The 21,353-nt window shown below is 40.7% G+C and overlaps 1 protein-coding gene across 1 annotated transcript in view; it reads right to left on the bottom strand.

Annotated features, from left to right (window-relative positions):
• Positions 1-947: 947 nt before the first annotated feature.
• Positions 948-21,353, bottom strand: part of LOC102272833 (thiol S-methyltransferase TMT1A) — a 41,100-nt gene continuing 20,694 nt past the window's right edge. Inside the window, exon 2 of the mRNA XM_005892034.2 lies at positions 948-1,099. Within this exon, the coding sequence (XP_005892096.2) occupies positions 1,082-1,099 (18 nt within the window). The 3' untranslated portion in view covers positions 948-1,081. The remainder of the gene's footprint in view (positions 1,100-21,353) is intronic.

Raw genomic sequence — 21,353 nt, 5'->3', positions numbered from 1 at the left:
CAGTCAGAATAATTTCTCCAGTACAGAAAACATCAAGGAAGAGGAAATCAGCACTACAGATCATATTATAGTGTCCCCCCACCCTTTTTTTTTTAATAGTGCATTCTTGCTTTTATCTCAGTGGGTACTTTTTTTCCCCCTCTTTGGTTTTCTTCCCCAGGCCTGGAGTTGCAAGAGATCTTAGGCATAGCAGTTATGACTTTAGCAAGATGGAGCTAGTTTTTAGAACCCTAAGGCTTACAGAGGAGCTTGACGCCTCAGGTATACTTCACATTTATTATCTTTGTTTCTTGTGTTTTCTGCAGTGTCATACCACATCTCCCACAATACTGCCATATGAGGGAAAAGGGATATTTTTTTTAGCAATTTTCCTTTGTACTCCCAAAAATACTTTTAAGAAGTATAAGGATGAATACACAAATATTTAAATCTTAGATATTTATGTTTGTGGTAAATGAGTCAAATTTCTTTATAAGAGTGAGGTGCAGAGTAATGAACCAGGTTTTTTTTTTTTTTTAATTCACCGAGCCCCAGACAGCACGCTACCCAGCACAAGCTCTGTGCTAGCCACGTGCACTCCCACCGGGGGCCTCTGGGCTGAACCAAATTTAAATAAAAACATGGCCGTTCATTCTCCTCTGAATTAATTTTTGCCCATTCTAAAAAGGAGTTTATGAAAGCCTTAATTACCTTGCCCTGTTTGGAGAGAATTGAGTGAATAGAGCATCACATTTAATATGGATAGTGAAAAGTTTTCTGTAGCCATTATATAACTCCTAATTTTCAGATCGATTTGGCATAATATAGATTATTTTCTGCCACTAACTAGAAAATAAAAAAATTCTTAAGTGAGAACATCATGTCCTAGGTTCTAAAAGACAAAGGTATTTTTGAGTTGACTATGATTACTGATTTGGAAATCAATGTCTTAAACAATTGAAGGCTATACGAATTCTGATGGGAACTTCTGCAGTATAATTTGCTATATATTGAAAATTCACTCTTCATAAGGACTTCTCAGAAGGCTTCTTATTTTTCTTGTGTGTAACTTCATTTTTTGGTAATCCTTACAGAGTAATCCTTATAAAGTAAAGAACACCTAGAAACAAAAAGATGTATATTAGTAGAATATCCGTAAGAAACAAACACTGAATTGCATCACTTGTATTTTTTCTAAAACTAACCTACAATTGAAAACAAACACTCTTTATCGTATTCATTTTTGGCTTGGATCATACAAATGACTCTAGAGGGAAAAAAACCCCCAAATCCAAGAACCCTTTAGAATCAGTATAAATCTGAATTTATGATGTTACTGTGCCACTGTGAAGTTTGAATTTTAAGATAGTGGTGAGAAGGGAAAGTGGGAAGATTGGCTAGATCTTGAGATTTAAAAAATAGGCACTTAGAAAACATATATTCAGTATTGTACACAGTATTCTGTATTCAGTACTGTACTCAGTATTGTATTCAGTATTTTGATAAAAAGGAAGATGAATGGATCGTATTCCCTGCTTCTAGGAATTTACCGTTGAGTGGATGAATTAGCTATCTTTAGGCACATGAGCAGATGTACATCTTCCCCAAGGATGAGGTCCTAGGGCTCTGCAGAAAGGGGGAAGGGCCTGGGAGGATAGCCTGAGGAAGAGCTGATTCTGTGAATTCCAGGGACATCAACAAATGTTCATACCCAAAGCAAGATAGGGAGTGGCAGATTTAAAATACATTCCATAACAGTTGTCAAGGCATCAGCTATCTAGTCAGTCAGTTCAGTTCAGTCACTCAGGCATTTCCGACTCTTTGCGACCCCAAGAATCGCAGTACGCCAGGCCTCCCTGTCCATCACCAACTCCAGGAGTTAACTCAAACTCAAGTCCATCGAGTCGGTGATGTCATCCAGCCATCTCATCCTCTGTTGTCCCCTTTTCCTCCTGCCTCCAATCCCTCCCAGCATCAGAGTCTTTTCCAAGGAGTCACCTCTTCTCATGAGGTGGCCAAAGTACTGGAGTTTCAGCTTTAGAATCATTCCTTCCAGAGAACACCCAGGACTGACTGATCTCCTTCAGAATGGACTGGTTGGATCTCCTTGCAGTCCAAGGGACTCTCAAGAGTCTTCTCCAATACCACAGTTCAAAAGCATCAATTCTTCAGCGCTCAGCATTCTTCATAGTTCAACTCTCGCATCCATACATGACCACCGGAAAAACCATAGCCTTGACTAGACGGACCTTTGTTAGCAAAGTAATGTACTACATAGTCTAAACTTAAAATTTATTTCATTTTCCTTCTGGTTTATTTATGACACTTTCTGTTAATACCTACTGAGTGAACAGAACCTAAAGGGTCAGTAAGTTCATTTTCTCATCCTGATCAGATAGAAAAATAAGGCAGATGTCTGCATAATTTTCTAAAGAAATAGTATTGTAACTATCAAAGATGCATAAAATTCAAGCCAAAAAATGTTTAAACTTGAATCATTGTTGTATCTATGGAAATAACATTATCTGTTTCAGAGAGTACTATAGGACTCATTTCTCTGTGCTTATTAGACACAATTATTGAGATACCAAGGGAATAGTTCATGCAAAGATGGGCACAATAAAGGGCAGAAATGGTATGGACCTAAAAGAAGCAGAAGATATTAAGAAGAGGTGGCAAAAATACACAGAAGAACTATACAAAAAAGATCTTCATGACCAAGATAATCACGATGGTGTGATCACTCACCTTCAGCCAGACATCCTGGAATGCGAAGTCAAGAGGGCCTTAGGAATCACTATGAACAAAGTTAGTGAAGGTGATGGAATTCCAGTTGAGTTATTTCAAATCCTAAAAGATGATGCTGTGAAAGTGCTGCACTCAATATGCCAGCAAATTTGGAAAACTCAGCAGTGGCCACAGGACTGGAAAAGGTCAGTTTTCATTCCAATCCCCCAAAAAGGTAATGCCAAAGAATGCTCAAACTACCACACAATGCACTCATCTCAGAGGCTAGCAAAGTAATGCTCCAAATTCTCCAAGCCAGGCTTCAATAGTACGTGAACCGTGAACTTCCAGATGTTCAAGCTGGATTTAGAAAAGGCACCAGAGATCAAATTGCCAACATCCTCTGGATCATGGAAAAAGCAAGAGAGCTCCAGAAAAATACCGACTTCTGCTTTATTGACTATGCCAAAGTCTTTAACTGTGTGGATCACCACAAATTGTGGGAAATTCTTAATGAGATGGGACTACCAGGCTTCCTGACCTGCCTCCTGAGAAATCTGTATGCAAGTCAAGAAGCAACAGTTAAAACTGGACATGGAACAACAGAATGGTTCCAAATTGGAAAAGGAGTACGTCAAGGCTCTATAGTGTCACCCTGCTTATTTAACATGTATGCAGAGTACATCATGAGAAACGCTGGGCTGGATGAATCACAAGCTGGAATCAAGATTGCTGGAAGAAATATCAATAGCCTCAGATATGCAGATGACACCGCCCTTATGATAGAAAGCAAAGAAGAAATAAAGAGCCTCTTGATGAAAGTGAAAGATAGTGAAAAAATTGGCTTAAAACTCAACATTCAGAAAACTAAGATCTTGGCATCTGGTCCCATCACTTCATGGCAAATAGATGGGGAAACAGTGGAAACAGTGACAGACTTTATTTTTTTGGGCTCCAAAATCACTGCAGATGGTGACTGCACCCATGAGATTAAAAGACACTTGCTCCTTGGAAGAAAAGCTGTGACAAACCTAGACAGCATATTAAAAAGCAGAGACATTACTTTGCCAAGAAAGGTCCCTCTAGTCAAAGCTATGGTTTTCCCATCCCATGTATGGATGTGAGAGTTGAACCATAAAGAAAGCTGAGTGTTGAAGAACTGATGCTTTTGAACTGTGGTGTTGGAGAAGATTCTTGAGAGTCCCTTGGATTACAAGGAGATCCAACCAGTCCATCCTAAAGGAAATCGGTCCTGGGTATTCAGTGGAAGGACTGATACTGAAGCTGAAACTCCAATAGTTTGGCAAAGAACGGACTCATTGGAAAAGACCCTGATGCTGGGAAGGATTGAAGGCGGGAGCAGAAGCGGGCGACAGAGGATGAGATGGTTGGATGGCATCACCGACTCTGTGGACATGAGTTTGAGTAAGCTCCAAGAGTTGGTGATGGACAGGGAAGTCTGGCATGCTGCAGTCCTTGGGGTCGCAAAGAGTCAGACACGACTAAATGATCTGAACTGATTAATCCCTTGCCTACCTCAGGTTCAACCCCTGAGTTGGGAAGTTTCCCTGGAGTAGGAAATGGCAGCCTACTTGAACCAACTCAGTATTCTTGCCTGGAAAATTCCATGGAACAAAAATTCCTGGTGCGCTACCATCCATGGGGGTACAGAGTTGGATACCATTGAGTATGCACCCATGCTACTTCTTAGATGTAGGAGTTCCCCAGAGTTCTGATCCTGTTGAGACAGTGTGTAATTTCCTTGGTTTTGTCTCTCCACAACAAAGATTTGAAATGGTGAACCAGTGTTAACAGCTTGGTTACAGCTCAGAGTTTTATTCGGCAAACAGGATAGTATACCCTCAAGGCATGAGGACAGGCCACCCCAAAGGAGAGGCCCCAGTGTATCTTGGCTCCCTTTTTTTATACGTTTTGTCTCCTCCTCCCTCGCCTGCCCTGTGCAAATTAGGGCTGGCCAGGAAGGGGGCATATTGTTTCACCTGAGGTTCTCACTCTGGTCTGCGGGTTTTCTTTTGTTCCATTTTCATGGGCTTTTCCGTTTATCTTTTAGCCACCGCCATTTGGGACTCCTTTTTCCTATTCTAATTACCTAACATTTCCCTCTCAAGAGATGGGAGGCCCAGTTCTTTGGTTATAGGGGTGTGGAGGTCTCTCAGGCTACTTCCTGCTGAGCTGGGATGGCAAGGGGTATTGGGCCTCCCCATCTTACTAGTCTCAAGCCTCAGAGCCCTTATAGTGGTGTCCATCTAAGGGTGAGTGAGATATTTTCTGCGGTTGGATATTTATGTATCCTTGTTGAACTAGCATTGCATTTTGTAGCTTGTTGACCTGTGCAGAGACAAAATGGGTTAAACAATTGACAAAACATGGAGCAATCATGAACAGTATCCATATGGTGATAACAGGGGTTAGTAGGCCTCTTCAGGCAACCATTTTGCCTTTTTTGCATTTCTTTTTCTTGGGGATGGTTTTGATCACTGCCTCCTGTACAGTGTTATGAACCTCCATCCATAGTTCTTCCAGCACTCTATCAGATCTAATCCCTTGAATCTATTTGTCACTTCCATTGTATAATCGTAAAGGATTTGATTTAGGTCATACGTTACTGGCCTAGTGGTTTTCCCTACTTTCTTCAATTTAAATCTGAATTTTGCCCAAGGAGTTCATGATAAGGAATTTTAAAATAGACAAAATAAATCTCACTTTTTTAGAACAATAGGCATTAAACCCAGTCTGGACCTGGCACTTTGGGGACACTTGTAGCCTGTAGCCAGTTGTTTGTTTTATAAAAAGTAAGGTTGAAGTTACTAGCTGCCTGCAGACACTGTTTTGAGAATATCTGGTGGCATCTAAGTCTGACACAATTCAGAAAACTCAAGTTCTTATCCATACAAGGACTAGTCTGAAATTATACCCATAGTGTCACCTAGTAATTTCCTTGAATGTTTGAACCATAGCTACTCTATTTTGACTTTTAATTGTAATATTCTCCTTAATAGCCAGAGCAGATGTCACCGTTAATGATGTCAGTGTTTCTCTAGGTATGAGAAGATGCAAGAATTGGGACTTGTGAAGTCTTCTTTAGAAGAAGACTAGTTAGAAAATATCTAACTACTTGAAGGCCTGTTCTGCCAGAGTTTCCCAGAGCAGAGTGCCTCCTCCCTGATCTGTACCCTGAGCTCCTTTCAGGCATGTTGAAGGACAGCAGCTGCAGTGGCCATGCTTTAACCTTTGTAGAGGTAAATGGCAAGTGGCAGTTTCCAGTTGGCAGGGCCCCTTCATGGTCATAAACTTGACCGTGATTTGGGGGAGGGGTCATTTCATGACCATTTTGTCCCACGGTAATTAGAATGCTGACTCTCAGGTCTGTCAGACATCTTTCTGATAGGCCACTCAATGTGCTGTTACTGGACTAGGCCATAGAACAGCATCCAGAATTCTCTAGACCACCTATCTTACTAACCTCTTGGTCCAGGAAAACCTCCTTTTGTTGCTTTTTCCCATATCTAGAGTTACACTGTTATAATCATTGATCTCATGTGGAACTATATTTTATTTTATTAGAGGCTCAGTCACACATTTGGTAAGGTAAGAAAGAGCAATTTTGTAAAATAGGCAAAATGCAAATAACATAGTAGCAGTATTAGTAAAGTCATAAGTAAGAATTAAGCCAAGAACTTCCATTAGATGCAGGCTGCCGGGGTCCAGCCCCGGCTGATCCAGGGTATTCGAAGCGGGGACGGCGTCGGCGAGGGTCAGGATACAATAGCTTCAATTAGATATTAATTAAATATATAAAGAGTAATAGAATAAGGATAGCTCAGTAGGAAAATTCAGTGGAGAAAAGAGGCTGAGTAGCTTGGTTTACTCGGGGGACCAATAAAACTTCAAGACAAGAAGCTTGCACCACTTACGTAGGCCGCAGGCGTCCTTCTGTTCTCCTGAAGGAGAGGAGACACTGAGGCCTCCCCAGTCGGATCTTAGAAGCCCAGACAAAATTAGTAAGCTTGGTGGGTTCCGCACTCCAGATGGAGACTCAACCAGAGTGAGAGAGAGAGAGCGACATGGGGAGACCAGTATTTCGAGGAACTGATCCCCATTCTTTATTTTCCAGAGTCTGTTTTTATACACTGAGATGTTATACAAAAGTCACACGGGGACAGCAGTCCTGACTTTTATTAAAGTCAGGTGCTTCACACAAATGTATACAGAGGTCTTAGGGGTGTTACATCATCTTCTGGCCAGGGGGGCCTGCTGACAATTTACGACCCTGTCCTTGTGACAGTGGTCAGTCAACCAGGACACTTATTTCTCCAGGGGTGATTATTCTTAAAACAGACGCCACCCAAATAAAGTTACATTCCTATAGGGTGAGGGCGTAGTGGGTTTTAGTTAAGGAAAGAATTTACTTAGCCTAAGGTCTAACGTGATTAATATCAAAGGTTAATACTTATTTCTTCTATATATTCATTAATGTGTGTAAGGGCAGGGGATATGGAGACTTAGCAACAAACATTGGCTCAACAAATGAAAAACCCTTCACCAATACAATTTCTAATCAGCCCATTATACTTATACTAATAGTTTTCTAACTTTTCTAAGGAACCTGTTTTTAGAAGGTTTAAAGCATCTCGTGCCTCTCACGGTTGGGAGGCTGTGAGCAATCACATGTGGCCGGACAAGCCCGTCAGGCAGGCTAGAGAACCTTCAGAGGAGTTTGTAGGTTAAAACACTCTTATCACGCCCAGGAATTATTATTAACTGGAGCTCTAAGTTAACTCCTTCTCCGAAAGAGGTGGTGGGGAACAGCCCCCCGTAAAGTCAGAGGTGTAGGTGAGAGCACAAAGTAGTAAAGTACGCAGGCTCTGGTTATGGGGGTGAATGCTCGAGGATTTCCAGGGGGACTCCTGAGGCTCGATCCTGCCTTTGCGTATGTCGAGCCTCCTTCCTCATGACCTTTGCCATGGGCGGAGTACCTCACTCTGGCCCCCAACAGCAGGCCAGTAATATTGCAGGTTATCTGCCTTAGTCTGTTCTTCCAGGGAAATTACATATTGACATTGTCCATAAGGCACACAGCTCAGTTTCCTAGTGTTATTAGATTGATTATCCTTAGTATGATTTGTTACCAACATAGAGGAGACTTTAAACTTAAGTATTCATAGCCTGGTGTTATCTACATAAATCCATCCCATTATTGTGAGAGATTTTATTTCTTGGCTTAAACTTTGCTTGTTGCTCTGATTGAGATTGAGTAATAGGAGAAAACTCAAATTTATGGCCAGGGTTAGAGCAGGCATTATTAATTGACAGGTGAGGGGATCCCATCTAGCATTATCAATAGTGACCTGAACATGACTATGATTTTTCTTTTAAAGTAAATTTCCTCAGAACTGACCAATTAGAGCCTTGGAGAAGAGAAATTCACCAAAGTAACCCAGAACTAAATGCTGGTGAAGTGAAAGTGAAGTTGCTCAATCGTGCCTGACTCTTAGCGACCCCATGGACTGCAGCCGACCAGGCTCCTCTGTCCATGGGATTTTCCAGGCAAGAGTACTGGAGTGGGGTGCCATTGCCTTCTCCTCAAATGTTGGTAATTGGCCACAAACCCAACAATTGGATTGATTTCTAAAACTAGCATAGAATCATGCCTAGGATAGAAAAACATTTGATTCATACGTAAAGGTCTAAGAAGTCAAGAACATGTCATAAATGATCATAAAATCACACTGAGGATCCTGGGCAAGCTGTCTATCTCTGATGTCGTCTTCTCCTCCTAGTGTAGTGCAGTTTCCTCTGTTTGAGTGTCATTTTGAGGTGAGTTCAGGTCAGCTGTTCTCCCTATAGACCAGTCCAGAGTAGGAGCCTTTGAAAGTGGGAATTAATCTAAGGTCAATTTCCTTTCAATTTCACTGTGCATGAGCTAGTTAAGAGTACCTGATAAAAACCATCCAGGTTGGAGACAGTCTCTTAAATTATGTCTTTTTCCAGTCCTGGTTGCAGGTTGTGAGGCATTTGATCTTTGTCTAAAGATTACTGAGATAAGTTTCAGGAACAAACTTAGGGGTGTTCTTTAAATGTTCAATTAAATTTTATGTTAATATTGCATAATAGCAAAGAACTATCCAGGAAATGAGTCTGACACAGACCTCCATTAACAAACTGGGATTTAATATTCACTGAAACATCTTTTTCTCCCTAAAACCACCCTCATTACCAAACATAACCAAATTAAGACCAGTTTGTTTATGAAATAGGTCTGGTCTCAATAAACTTGGCCTGATGATTTATAAAACCATAATTGATCATAGACTTTTTTGCTTTGCTGAAATTTTATACAATCTCAGACGAACTCTTAAAACCTTTCAGGGCTAAGAAAGTCATGCAAAGACATACACATATTCAGATAGACACAATGCAAGATCTAGCTTCATTTTCTAAACTTAGTCATGAATCAGATATTAGAATATAAAATTCACTAATTTATAAATAACAGTTGGAATAAATAAAAAATTTAAAGGCTTCTTCCCATTTTCCCCTCAGTCTCAGGAATTAGAGGTGGTCTGGATAAGTGTTCCTGAGAGCCCTGGTCTCAAGGCATAGGGAGAGAAAATCAAGTTCTTGATTTTCAAGAAAGTACTTGATTTTCTGATCTCAGGGTCAGAATTCTAAAAAGCTGTTTGATCAAGTTTGCTTTTACTAACCGTATATGCAAAAATTTTGGAACCAGTTTTCTAGGACTTTTACCTAAATCAACTTTCTCTGAGGTCTAAACAGAATGGCAGCAGGTCTAATAAAATGGTGTTCACACAAAGCAAAATGGCCATTGCAAATCATAACACAGAACACGAAGTATGAAACACACAGGCCTGTCAGTCCTAATCGCACGTTCCCTTAAATACAAGATGACAGTCTCTCAGAAAGCCTTCTATGGAGATACAGAACTTCAGATCCAAGTACTAATAGAGTAAATGAAAATAGCTTAGGTCTTCAAAGATTTCAAAGGGAGGAAAGGAAGCCAGGTTGAAAGAAGAGGGGGAGGGAGGCCTGAGGGGGGGACAAAAGGGGTGGCCTTACAGACGTCTCCTGCCACCTGCAGAACCCAGGTGTTACAGGACCTTATGCTGGGCCTCCAGAGAAGGGAGGACTGGAACTCGGCCCTACCAGAAACCGGTCCAGGCCAGACCAGAACAAAACCAGAATTCAAGCCAGAAACCAGGCAGAACAGAGCCATGATTTGAGTTCTCTGCCAAGTAGAGGTGATCAGCCTTTGATCCTCAGTCAGGCTGAGGCCCTTTGACCAGATTCTTGCATTAGGACCAGGGGACTAGAAGAAAAGGATAGGATAGGAAGGGTTAAGGAGAGGAAAGAGGGAGAGAAGGAAAGAGAGGGGTCAATAAAGTCTCTCGTTCCTTACATGGTCGGGGCACCCTGGTGAGTTGTCTGCTTCAGGAAGAGACCAGGCACAAAAGGGTCCTGGTTGCAGCCGCTGGGTCTGGTCCATTGGCAGGCGAACTGGTCCCTGAGTACCCCAAGTGGTCAGAGTCACCAAATGGTGACTCCCTACCAGAGTCACCATTTGTTGCAGGAATGGGGACCCCTTCCACAGCCCAGAAATGAGCTCTTGTCTAACACTCAAATGAATTGTCTGAGAGGACACACAAACTAACAAAGCAAGAGATTTTATTGAAAAGGGCACCTGGGCGGAGAGCAGTAGGGTAAAGGAACCCAGGAGAACTGCTCTGCCTTGTGGTTCCCAGTCTTGGGTTTTATGGCAGTGGGATTAGTTTCCACATTGTCTTTGGCCAATCATTTTGACTCAGAATCCCTCCTGGTGGTGCATGCATTGCTCAGCCAAGATGGATACTGCCGGGGTCCAGCCCGGTGGATCCAGGGAATTCGAAGTGGGGACGGCGTCGGCGAGGATCAGGAAACAACTGCTTAATCAAACTTTAATTAAGGATATAAAGACTAATAGAAAAAAAATAAATAAAGACTAAGAGAATAAGGATAGCTCAGTGAGGAAATTCAGTGGAGAAAAGAGACTGAAATAAGGATAGCTCAGTGAGGAAATTCAGTGGAGAAAAGAGGCTGAATAATTCAGCCAGAAAGTAAGAGAAAGAACAACATGGTGAGACCAAGTTTCGGTGAACAAGGCCCGCACTTTATTTTCCAAAGTAGTTTTTATACCTTGAGTTGTGCATAGAGAATAATGGGGGAAGGGGTAGAGTCATGCAGCAAGCCAGGCTTTCTTCCTGCAAACTTATCATATGCAAAAGCTTAGGTGATTTGCATCATCTTCTGGCCCGGAGGCCTGTTAACATTTTAAGACCCTTTCTTCAGAAAACTTATTTTTCTCCAAAGGTGATTAGTCAGGCGCCACCCTCCAAAAGCATTAGATAAAGTTGCATTCCTACAGAGCAAAGGTGTGGTGGGCTAGAACAAGAAAAAGAATTAACTCAAGGGTCCCAGGTTACAAACATTAAAGCTACTATTTACACCAATTATATTAATCAATACACTGCCAGGGACACAGCAGGTAAGGGATATGGAAACTTAGCAGCAAACATTGGCCCAAAAAGTGAAAATCCTTCACCAATACAATTTCTAATCAATCTTTTAACTGCTCAAAGGAATCTGTGTTTAGACAGTTTAGAACATCTCATGCCTCTCACAGTTGGGAGGCTCTGAGCAATCACATGTGGCTGGAAAAACCTATTCAGGCAGGCTAGAGGATTTCCAGAGGAGTTTGTAGGTTGAAACACTGTCACACCCAGGAATTATTAACTGGAGCTGTAAGCTAACTCTTTTTTCAGAGAGGTAGTGGGGGACAGCCCACCGTAAAGTCAGAGGTGTAGGTGAAGGCACAAAGCAGAAAGTAGGCAGACTCTGGTTTTGGGGGTAGATTGCTCGAGAATTTCCAGGGAGACTCCTGAGGCTTGATCTCGCCTTTGCGTATGCCAAGCCTCCTTCCTCATGACCTTTGCCAGGGGCGGAGCTCGCTCCCCGCAGGATACCAGCAAGAAGGATTTTGGGATGTGGTCAGACACATGGTATCTCCTTTTGACCTTTCCGGAACTCTTCAGGTTGGTGGTGGCTTATTAGTGCTGCATTCCTTACTAGGCCCTCCTGTGTAAAATAACTCACGCAAATGGTTACTATGGTGCCTGGCCAGGGTGGGTGGTTAGAGTCAGTGTGCTTTCCCTAACAAACAGACTGATGCAGAATTTGGCATTAGAAGCTTCCAGAGATGCATAACCCTGAGGATTCCTTCTGGGCTATCTGGAGTTTGTTCTCTGATGCTTTAAAGGTATTAATGGTCTTTTTTTCCCTGCTCCAGTGGCAAAGAGTATGCTGGCAGTTCATGGCTTGTGTTAGCAAAACATTAAAAAAATCATCACTTTGCAGATACCCTTAATCAGGTGCCTATAGTAAGCAAGGCTTTGGATGAGCAAATATTTACTGCCATAGAACATTTCGTGGAAACAAGGAGTATAATACAGTTGATTACTTCTAAGTGTGCTGGAGAACTTGGGAAAACTATATGATGGGCTCAAGCATTGTTTTTGTTTTTGTTTTTTTTTTTGAGAAGCAATATTATTTCTTTATTTAGCTGCATCAGGTCTTTTTCAGCATGTGGAATCTAGTTCCTTGACCAGGAATCAAACCTAGGCCCCCTGCATTGGGAGCTTGGATTCTTAGCCACTGGACCACCAGAGAAGTCCATAGGCTCATGGCTTTTAATTCCCAGCTCAAGTTTGTGTGAGGGACCTGAAAGTTTTGTGACTTTCCAAAAAGAAACTCTTAATTCCTGTAGCCATGAGATTGATGTTTCTGAAAAATATACAGAAAGGCTAATCTCGTGGTTACTCACAACACAGATTAAACATCCTACCGCACAACACCTCTTATGTTAAAGTTTAGGGCATTGCTTTGGAAGGAGCAGGACTCTGAAAATTGAGATGGGGACATACAGGCAGATTTCAATGAAAATGGATCCTCGAATGCCAATAGCTTACGGACACTCCTTTGCCAGGAGAAACAGTCTTTCTATCTCAGTCTTAGAATGACTGAAACTTGGACCAACAAGTAGTCTCCGTTAATGAAGCTGAAATACCAGAACTTTGTTAGGATACTTCCATGGTAGACGGTGATTCTTCTTTACTGGGGGCACTGTATTCCCCAGGGAAATCTGGAACTATCTGGAGACATTTTGATTGTCACAGTGGGATGGGTACTGTTGGCATCTAGTTGGGTAGAGGCCAGGAATAGTGCTGAACTTTCTGAAATGCACAGGACGATCCTCCACAAGAAAGAGCAACCCAGTCCAAAATGTCAGTAGTGTTGAGTACGAGAAACTTTGCCACAAAGGAAGGTATTCAGGGCTTAGGGACATTGGAATGTTAGACTGGATTTATCCTGCTCTTGTGTGCAGGTGTGCTCACTCGCGTCTGAATCTTTGTGACCCTCCTCTGTCCATGGGATTTTCCAGGCAAGAATATTGCAGTGGATTCCCATTTCCTCCTCAAGGGGATCTTCCTGACCCAGGGATCGAACCCACATCTCTTGTGTCTCCTGCATTGGCAGGCGGATTCTTTACCACTGAGACACATGGGAAGCTTTAGCCTGCTCATTCACCCCCTCAATATATCTCCTTCCTTCTGAAAGCTGTAAGTAATACATTTGTGAAGGGAGCCCTGGCCTCCTTGAAGAGGTATATGGTAGTGATTTTCTGTAAGTCAGAAATGACAGTGGCAATTTCTGGGCTTCCTGAATTCAGTGGGAATGATGAGATTGTAGGTTGGCAGGGGTCAAGCAGCAGCATGTATTTGGCAAAGACAAGGAAAGTATGATTATTGTTATGGGCAGCAAATCTTAAGCAATAATCAGAACAGTCTAAGCCAAAAAGATCTTTGACATTGGCTAAGTCATTATCATGTACCTAGAGTTGAAAGTGTTGAGCAGCATGTAAGCAGAAAAGCTCTAGGTTTGATGAACAAAAGTTTGACTTGAATCATCACAGTAGAAAGCCATGGCCTCTCAACCAATTCCCAAATTTGAGTCAATTCATAGACCCAAAGTCCCTGCAGTAAAGGCGAGGACAGATGTCCTTAAGGAAAGACCTTACTCCACAGCCAAAAATGCAAATACTATATAAATTCTCCTTCTAGTCTTCCTCAAGGAAGCTGTGACTATTCAACAGGGTGCTTGTTCAAGAGGAAGGGGGAAATAATCACATTTGTGGGGCACTGTGATAATGGATTTCTATAAACTTAATCAGGTGATCAATCTAATTGCAGCTACTGTAGAGGTGTGGTTTCACTGCTATGGCAAATGAACACAGTTTTTACTATTTGGTTTGCAGCTGTTAATCTTATGGGTTGCTTTCTTTCTGTACACCTTAGTAAAGACCTTCAGGAGCAGTTTTGTTTCATCTGGCAGGGCCAGCAGTACACTTCCAGTGTTCACTTGGGGCTGTGTGGACTCTCTAGCCCTATGCCAGAATCTAGTCTATAGGACCTTGATCATCTCCCTATTGCACAGGATATCACATCAGTTCAGTTCATTTCAGTTCAGTTCAGTCACTCAGTCATGTCCAACTCTTTGCGACCCCATGAATCGCAGCACGCCAGGCCTCCCTGTCCATCACCATCTCCTGGAGTTCACTCAAACTCAACGTCCATCGAGTCGGTGATGCCATCCAGCCATCTCATCCTCTGTCATCCCCTTTTCCTCCTGCCCCCAATCCCTCCCAGCATCGGAGTCTTTTCCAATGAGTCAACTCTTCGCATGAGGTGGCCAAAGTACTGGAGTTTCAGCTTTAGCATCATTCCTTCCAAAGAAATCCCAGGGCTGATCTCCTTTAGAATGGACTGGTTGGATCTCCTTGTAGTCCAAGGGACTCTCAAGAGTCTTCAACACCACAGTTCAAAAGCATCAATTCATCAGCGCTCAGCTTTCTTCACAGTCCAACTCTCACATCCATACATGACCACTGGAAAAACCATAGCCATGTGTCCATTGTAAAAAACCAATGTAATCAGTCCATTATATTGATCTTATCTGTTAAGAGGAAATTGCTTCTATATACTTAAGGTAAGGAGGAGTATGTCTGGAATGTATACTTTCTTGGGTATTTCTTAGTACTCCCATGTCCTGTGATTAAAGAAGGTAAAAAATTACATCCAATTCAGGAAAGATGATTTAATGACCCAGATCATTCAAGAATGAATGTTTGGGTTAACACCACAGTCAAATAACCATGAATAGCCAAGATGCTTTCTGAAGGCAAAGATAGATAAAATGGCTAGTGGAAAAACATAGTTATAATACAAGTCATGATCATCTGACCAGTTTCAGAAACAAAGACTGTGGTAGTTATGATTATTTCTTCCTTTTTTTGATATAAATACACTTGTGTATACATCTACCAATGTTTTTCTGTTTGCCACTTCCATTTATCTACCATCTAATATAAAAAGTGTTAATAGTAGTTAACCTCATATCTCAGGATTTAAGTCATAGGATGTCAAAGAGGAACACAACTCAGCTCAATGATAAATCAGCATCACCCAAAGATGGACAGAAGGACTTGTATCCCCTTTGGGAGAGAGAGAGCATGTTTTTGGTTATACAAGGCATGGGTGATTTTGCCATTGTCTTTGTTTAAAGGTAAATGTATTAAGAGAGGTATATATGGATGCCAGGTCCATGAGGGGTAGACAGTGGTAGATTTGTACTGCGTCAATTTAGCTAAACTGTAACTAGGTTTTCCAGAATTCCTCTCCTTTTGTCAACTACAGATTGCCACTTGGCATCTACCTCTACAGGGATTAAATCATGTGCTACCAGTTTTCAACACCCCCTGAAAGGAGTTTAGGGTGCAGAGCAGAAATGAGGCACTCTGTGCTTAGGGAAATACTGGCAAGACAGGTCTTCGGATTTTTCAGAAGCAGATTTTATGAGTCCAATTCTTATATCTCCTCATCTAGAAAAGTACTAAAATTCTTTATGGTGATGACTGTTCCTTGTGACTAGCAGAAAGCTCATGAGACTAGCAGAAACCTTCTGGAAAAGTATGTGTTGACTGCATGTATTCCCCCTTCACCAAAATCAAATATATACTACCCTTGCCCCACACAGGCTTCCCTGTGGCTCAGTTGGTAAAGAATCCTGCTGCAATGCGAGAGACCTGGGTTTGATCCCTGGGTTGGGAAGATCCCCTGGAGAAGGGAAAGGCTACCCACTCCAGTATTCTGGCCTGGAGAATTCCAAGGACTATACAGTCCATGGGGTTGCAAAGAGTTGGACATGATTGAGTGACTTACTTCACTTCACTTCCTCCACCTCACCTGCAACCTCTCTGGAGCAGTTTCTCAAAGCTATCTGATGTGCTGTCTCCCAGTCTGCAGTCCTCATTTTGCCCCAAATAAACCTCAATTCTCAACTCTCACGTTGTGCATTTTTTTAAGTTCCACAGTTTCATTCCCTGGAAATCTGCACAGGTGACATTTTGCATGAGACCAGAAGGCAGAAGTAAAGCAGCAGCCAAGTTCTTTGAACCTGGAAAGACACTCTTGCAGCCTATTTTTGCTTATGTGCTGGCCCACCTTGTTGGAATGGGGCAGCAATCAGGACTGCAGCTACTATGGCTTCTGCTGAATTTCCTCTTTCATGTTCTCTGACTCCTTGTTCAGGTCCATGTTTAGCTCCAGGATTAAGGGGCATTAGCTTTTTCTATGTCACTCTCAGCATCTACTTTGGATGCTTACAGATGGTGAGAAATCCACAATGATTCCAATCTGTTCTAGGTCATCCTGTAGGGTCCAGATTTTTCTTACTTCTCTCACTTTTCATCTAGTATTTCTTTCTAACTACTTGTTCTGACCACTTCAGGTCCCAGCTCTTAATACATAATAAGCAAGATCATCACAGTTAAATAAATCTAAATATGTACAATAACTCTATTACTCTATGTTACTACTAATAATTCTATAGTCTCATCAAACAGTGATTGATTCACCTACCATACCAAGCTATGTAGCATTCCACTAACATGCCATGCCTCTATGTCCTTTGTTTTCTCTTCTACCCAGAGTCCTGACTTCCTTCTCTGCTCAGTTAATTCCTCCATATTCTTGGTGTATCACATGGTTCACATCCTTAGAGGAGCCTCCCCTGGATTCTCAGCCCTAGAGAATTTGTGCTTGTGCTTTGTGCTTGTGCTTCCATAGCAACCTGTGTTATCTTGTAGTACCTTTAACTTTATATTGTCTTCTGCTCTTGGTCTGTCTCCCAAAGGAGACTAAACTATTTGAGGGTGGGGAGTTACTTCTATCTCCAGACCAGTACAGTGCCTTGCACATAGCACATGCTCAATAAGTGTTTGCTGAATGACAAGAAGAACACATTAATTTGTACTAAAGTTTCTTGGTGTATTTTGTTCAAGACCTGGTGGCTCAGACAGTAAAGAATCTGCCTGCAATGCAGGAGGGGTGGGTTCAGTCCTGGGTTGGGAAGATCCTCTGGAGGAGGAAATGGTAACCCACTCCAGTATTCTTGCTTGGAGAATTCCATGGATAAAGGAGCCTGGCAGGCTATATAGTCCATGGGGTCGCAAAGAGTCGGACACAGCTGAGCAACTAACACTTTCACTTCTTTCACATATCACAGCTCATAGTAAGAAGATAATTACCATGTAACTCCCTATATGCAAGCCCCACACCCATCATCCCATAGTCCTAGACCTACTCAGGCTGATTCTACTTTGCACATCATGAAGGGGAACTGAGAACATTGTGACTTGTTCTCATTAATGTAGACCAAAAATCCTTAAGTAGTTTAGGTCCCAAAGTAGACTCCTTGTCTACCTGAACTATCTGATTTAGCTGTTGATATAATTTTATGCTCATTCTTTGGGTTTGACTGTGTAAATATCACTTAATTTATAGACTACTAAAAAATTGCCTGTTGCTCAAGCTGGATAGCTCAGTTATATAGGGTACAAACTATTCACTGCTCCTTGTATTATAGAGGATAATACAAACTATAATCTAGTTCTCTACTGGGTTTTTCCTTTTTAAAATTGAAGTATATTTCACATATAACACTATAGTGTACAACATAATGATTCTGTGTTTGTATGTATTGAGAAATGATCACCACAATAAACCTAGTTAACATCTATCACCAGACGTAGTTACAAATCTTTCTTTTGATGAGAACTTTTAAGATCTACTGTGTTAGTACCTTTCAATGCAACACAGCATTATTAACTATAGTCACCATGATGTACATTACACCCCTATCACTTATCTCACTTATTTATTTTATAACTGGAATTTTGTACCTTTTGCCTACTGAGTGGTTGTTTTGTTTTGTTTTTCAGTGCTTAAAATACCAAGACATTAAGCCTATAACTGGGCAGCAACCTCAACCAAGTAAAGATCACTGTCTTTCTTACCACTCCTCTTCCATTAATCATCTTGATCCAATATTCATGAATGAATATGGATGAATGAATGAATGAATACAAATACTCTCTAATTTGAATGAATGAATAATAAAAAGATAATTAAGCAGGTTACCTAGAGTCACAGCTCCTACAACAAATCCTTGGGCAGCAACTCTTATGTGAAAAAGATGAACGGACATTTTCTGATCTCTTCTGTATTTTAACTTGACTATAGGACACCACAGTCATAAGGCCTGCTATCCCTGTAAATTAAAAAAGTTCAATCCCTCAGTCGTGTCTGACTCTTTGCAACCCCATGAACTGCAGCAAAAGTAGAGATTATATAAGGGGATGACGGAGGAAGAGTTGGTTGGATGGCATCATCGACTCAATGGACATGAGTTTGAGTAAACCCTGGGAGTTGGTGATGGACAGGGAGGCCTGGCGTGCTGCAGTCCATGGGGTAGCAAAGAGTCAGACACGACTGAGCGACTGAACTGAACTGAACTAAGTAGCAGGCTAAAATTCCCAAGAACTTAGAGAATTGAAAAGGGGCTCTCCCAGGGATCATTACTTGGAAGATAAACAGGCAGGATACCAAAGAATACTTCATTCATGGATTCAGTATCTGCAGTTTTGACTCTTCCCAGAAAAACCTGAATTGTATAGTGTAGTAGCTTGTATAGTAATTTTCCTGACACATGGTTTCAAATTTATAAGCTGCAAGACTTTTATTTGGGATAAGTCACTTAACCAGTGAGTCAACCAACCAAAATCTCAGCATTCATAGCTTTTGGATGTTTTGACTTTATTCCTCTCTACTTGTTATTTATGTTAAATAAGAAATAAATCTAGTGAAGTAAAAAAGACTATAATCTGTGAACACAATAGTCTCTATTTAAGTCTTCTTCGATTTCTTTCATTAGCATTTTATATTTTTCAGCATTCAGATTCTGTACACGTTTTGTGAAGCTTATACCCAATCATTTCATTTTCTTTAGAGTGGTTGTGGATGGTCTCCTGTCTTTAAATTCAGTCTCCATATGTTTGTTGTTAGTATACAGAAATACCATTGGTGTTCATGAAGGATAGCAAGTTTTGACTAACTGTGTTGGCACGTGTTTGTCTCTGCTTGGTGAGGATATATTTATTCTCTCAGAGTCCATTTAATAAGTGGAAATTAGAAGAATCACATTTATATGTATATTTGGAAGGCTGATTAGCAATAAGTGAAATTGAAGTTAAAATGACAAACAAAAACAGCAAAAAAAAAATAACAGTAAAACGATGATGGCGGGTACATTCATAAATAGGTACAATGCTGAAAGCTCTATAAGTTCAGCCAAGTCTTTCTGGAAAGAACTCTGGAAAGGTATAATAAGTGATATTAAACTGAATGTACTTCCTGCCTTGGAAATTCTACTTTGGGGAACATACTCCAAGGAAGTAAGTAAAGGAAAAGTCAAGAAGTTGATACAAAGATGTTTATGGCTGCACTATGTATGAGGAGAAGCAGGCGACAAAGAATGAGAGGGTTAGATGCCATCACTGACTCAATGGACATAAGTTTGAGCAAACCCTGGGAGACTGAAGGACCGGGAAGCCTGGCATGCTGCAATCCATGGGGTCTCAAAGAGTCGAACGTGACTGAGTGACTGAACAACAATAATATATGAGGGAAAACAAAACAACCCAAATGGCCCAAACAGAGGAAAAACTACCATCAGTTTAGTTCAGTTAACTCGCTCAGTGTTGTCTGACTCTTTGAGACTCCATGAATCGCAGCAAGCCAGGCCTCCTGTCCATCACCAACTCCCGAATTCACTCAGACTCAACGTCCATCGAGTCAGTGATGCCATCCAGCCATCTCATCCTCTGTCGTCCCCTTCTCCTCCTGCCCCCAGTCCCTCCCAGCATCAGAGTCTTTTCCAATGAGTTAGCTCTTCGCATGAGGTGGCCAAAGTACTGGAGTTTCAGCTTCAGCATCATTGCCTCCAAAGAAATCCCAGGGCTGATCTCCTTCAGAATGGACTGGTTGGATCTCCTTGCAGAGCTATATAAAAACTGTAAGTATAGGAAGAACTAACATACTACAATGAAATGCTAAGTGAAAGAAGCAAAAACAAATAATCTATTGACACAGAGTTTAAATACATATAGTGTACACATAGACCTTAGCAGTGATCATGAGATTTTAAACAATATAAATCAATTATAATGACAAGTTAATGTAAGAAATTGAAATATTCTGTAAATTATCTGCACAGGAAACTCCATCCTGTGGCAGAAAATACTTAGTGGATATTCTTAGTGAAACAGAATTCTTTTCTGTTCTTAGTGAAAGAACAGAATTCTATTCTTTCTTAGTGAAAGAAACTATTCAATAATATATATACAAACTTTACCATTTATTTTTTCTAGCACAAACTTGGCTCTCTTCCCTATCAAATCAAGACTCTGTTCTTGCTGAAATTTGTTTTGTTTCTTTTAGAGATTAAAGTCAGAACCTTTACTGCTTTCCATACAGTGTCTATAGTTTGTATGTAATTGAGTCTAGTTGGAAACATTTTTATCTTTCTACTTTAATCACTCTAAATGTCTCTGGGAAAACATTTAATTTACAACAGACACAGTGAATAATCTCTGTTCATTATAGTGATCTGCTCAAGTGATACTGATCTCTTGAATTGTTTTTCTAGTTAAATATGCTAAAGAAGATGAAGAAATCACTGTAAAATTATTTGGCTCCATTTCTTGCTTTTTACAAGCCTTAATCAAATTAAGTGGAACATTTAAACACAGAATATTACCATAAAATTAAATTTTGATTTTTTTGATATGTAAATAATGAGACCTATAAAGTTGCTAGATTTGTAGTGACATTTAATGAAAACATACAACTTATACCTACTTAGAAGTTTTTGTGGAATTACTCACAAACTTACATATGTCTGATTTATACATATATATATATATTCAAAATTTGTTGAATTATAGTTGATTTACAATGTTGTGTTAATTTCTCCAGTAAAGTGATTCTGTTATACACATATATTTTCTTTTCATATTCTTTTCCATTATGGTTTATCACATGATATTGAGTATAGTTCCTGTATATATATCTGAATTAATTATTTTATTTTATTTTTTTAGCAGTTGTTATATATTTAAT

The sequence above is a fragment of the Bos mutus genome, chromosome 5, assembly GCF_027580195.1.
Source record: "Bos mutus isolate GX-2022 chromosome 5, NWIPB_WYAK_1.1, whole genome shotgun sequence".
Classification (NCBI taxonomy): Eukaryota; Metazoa; Chordata; class Mammalia; order Artiodactyla; family Bovidae; genus Bos; species Bos mutus.
This window is presented reverse-complemented; position numbering and strand designations above follow the sequence as displayed.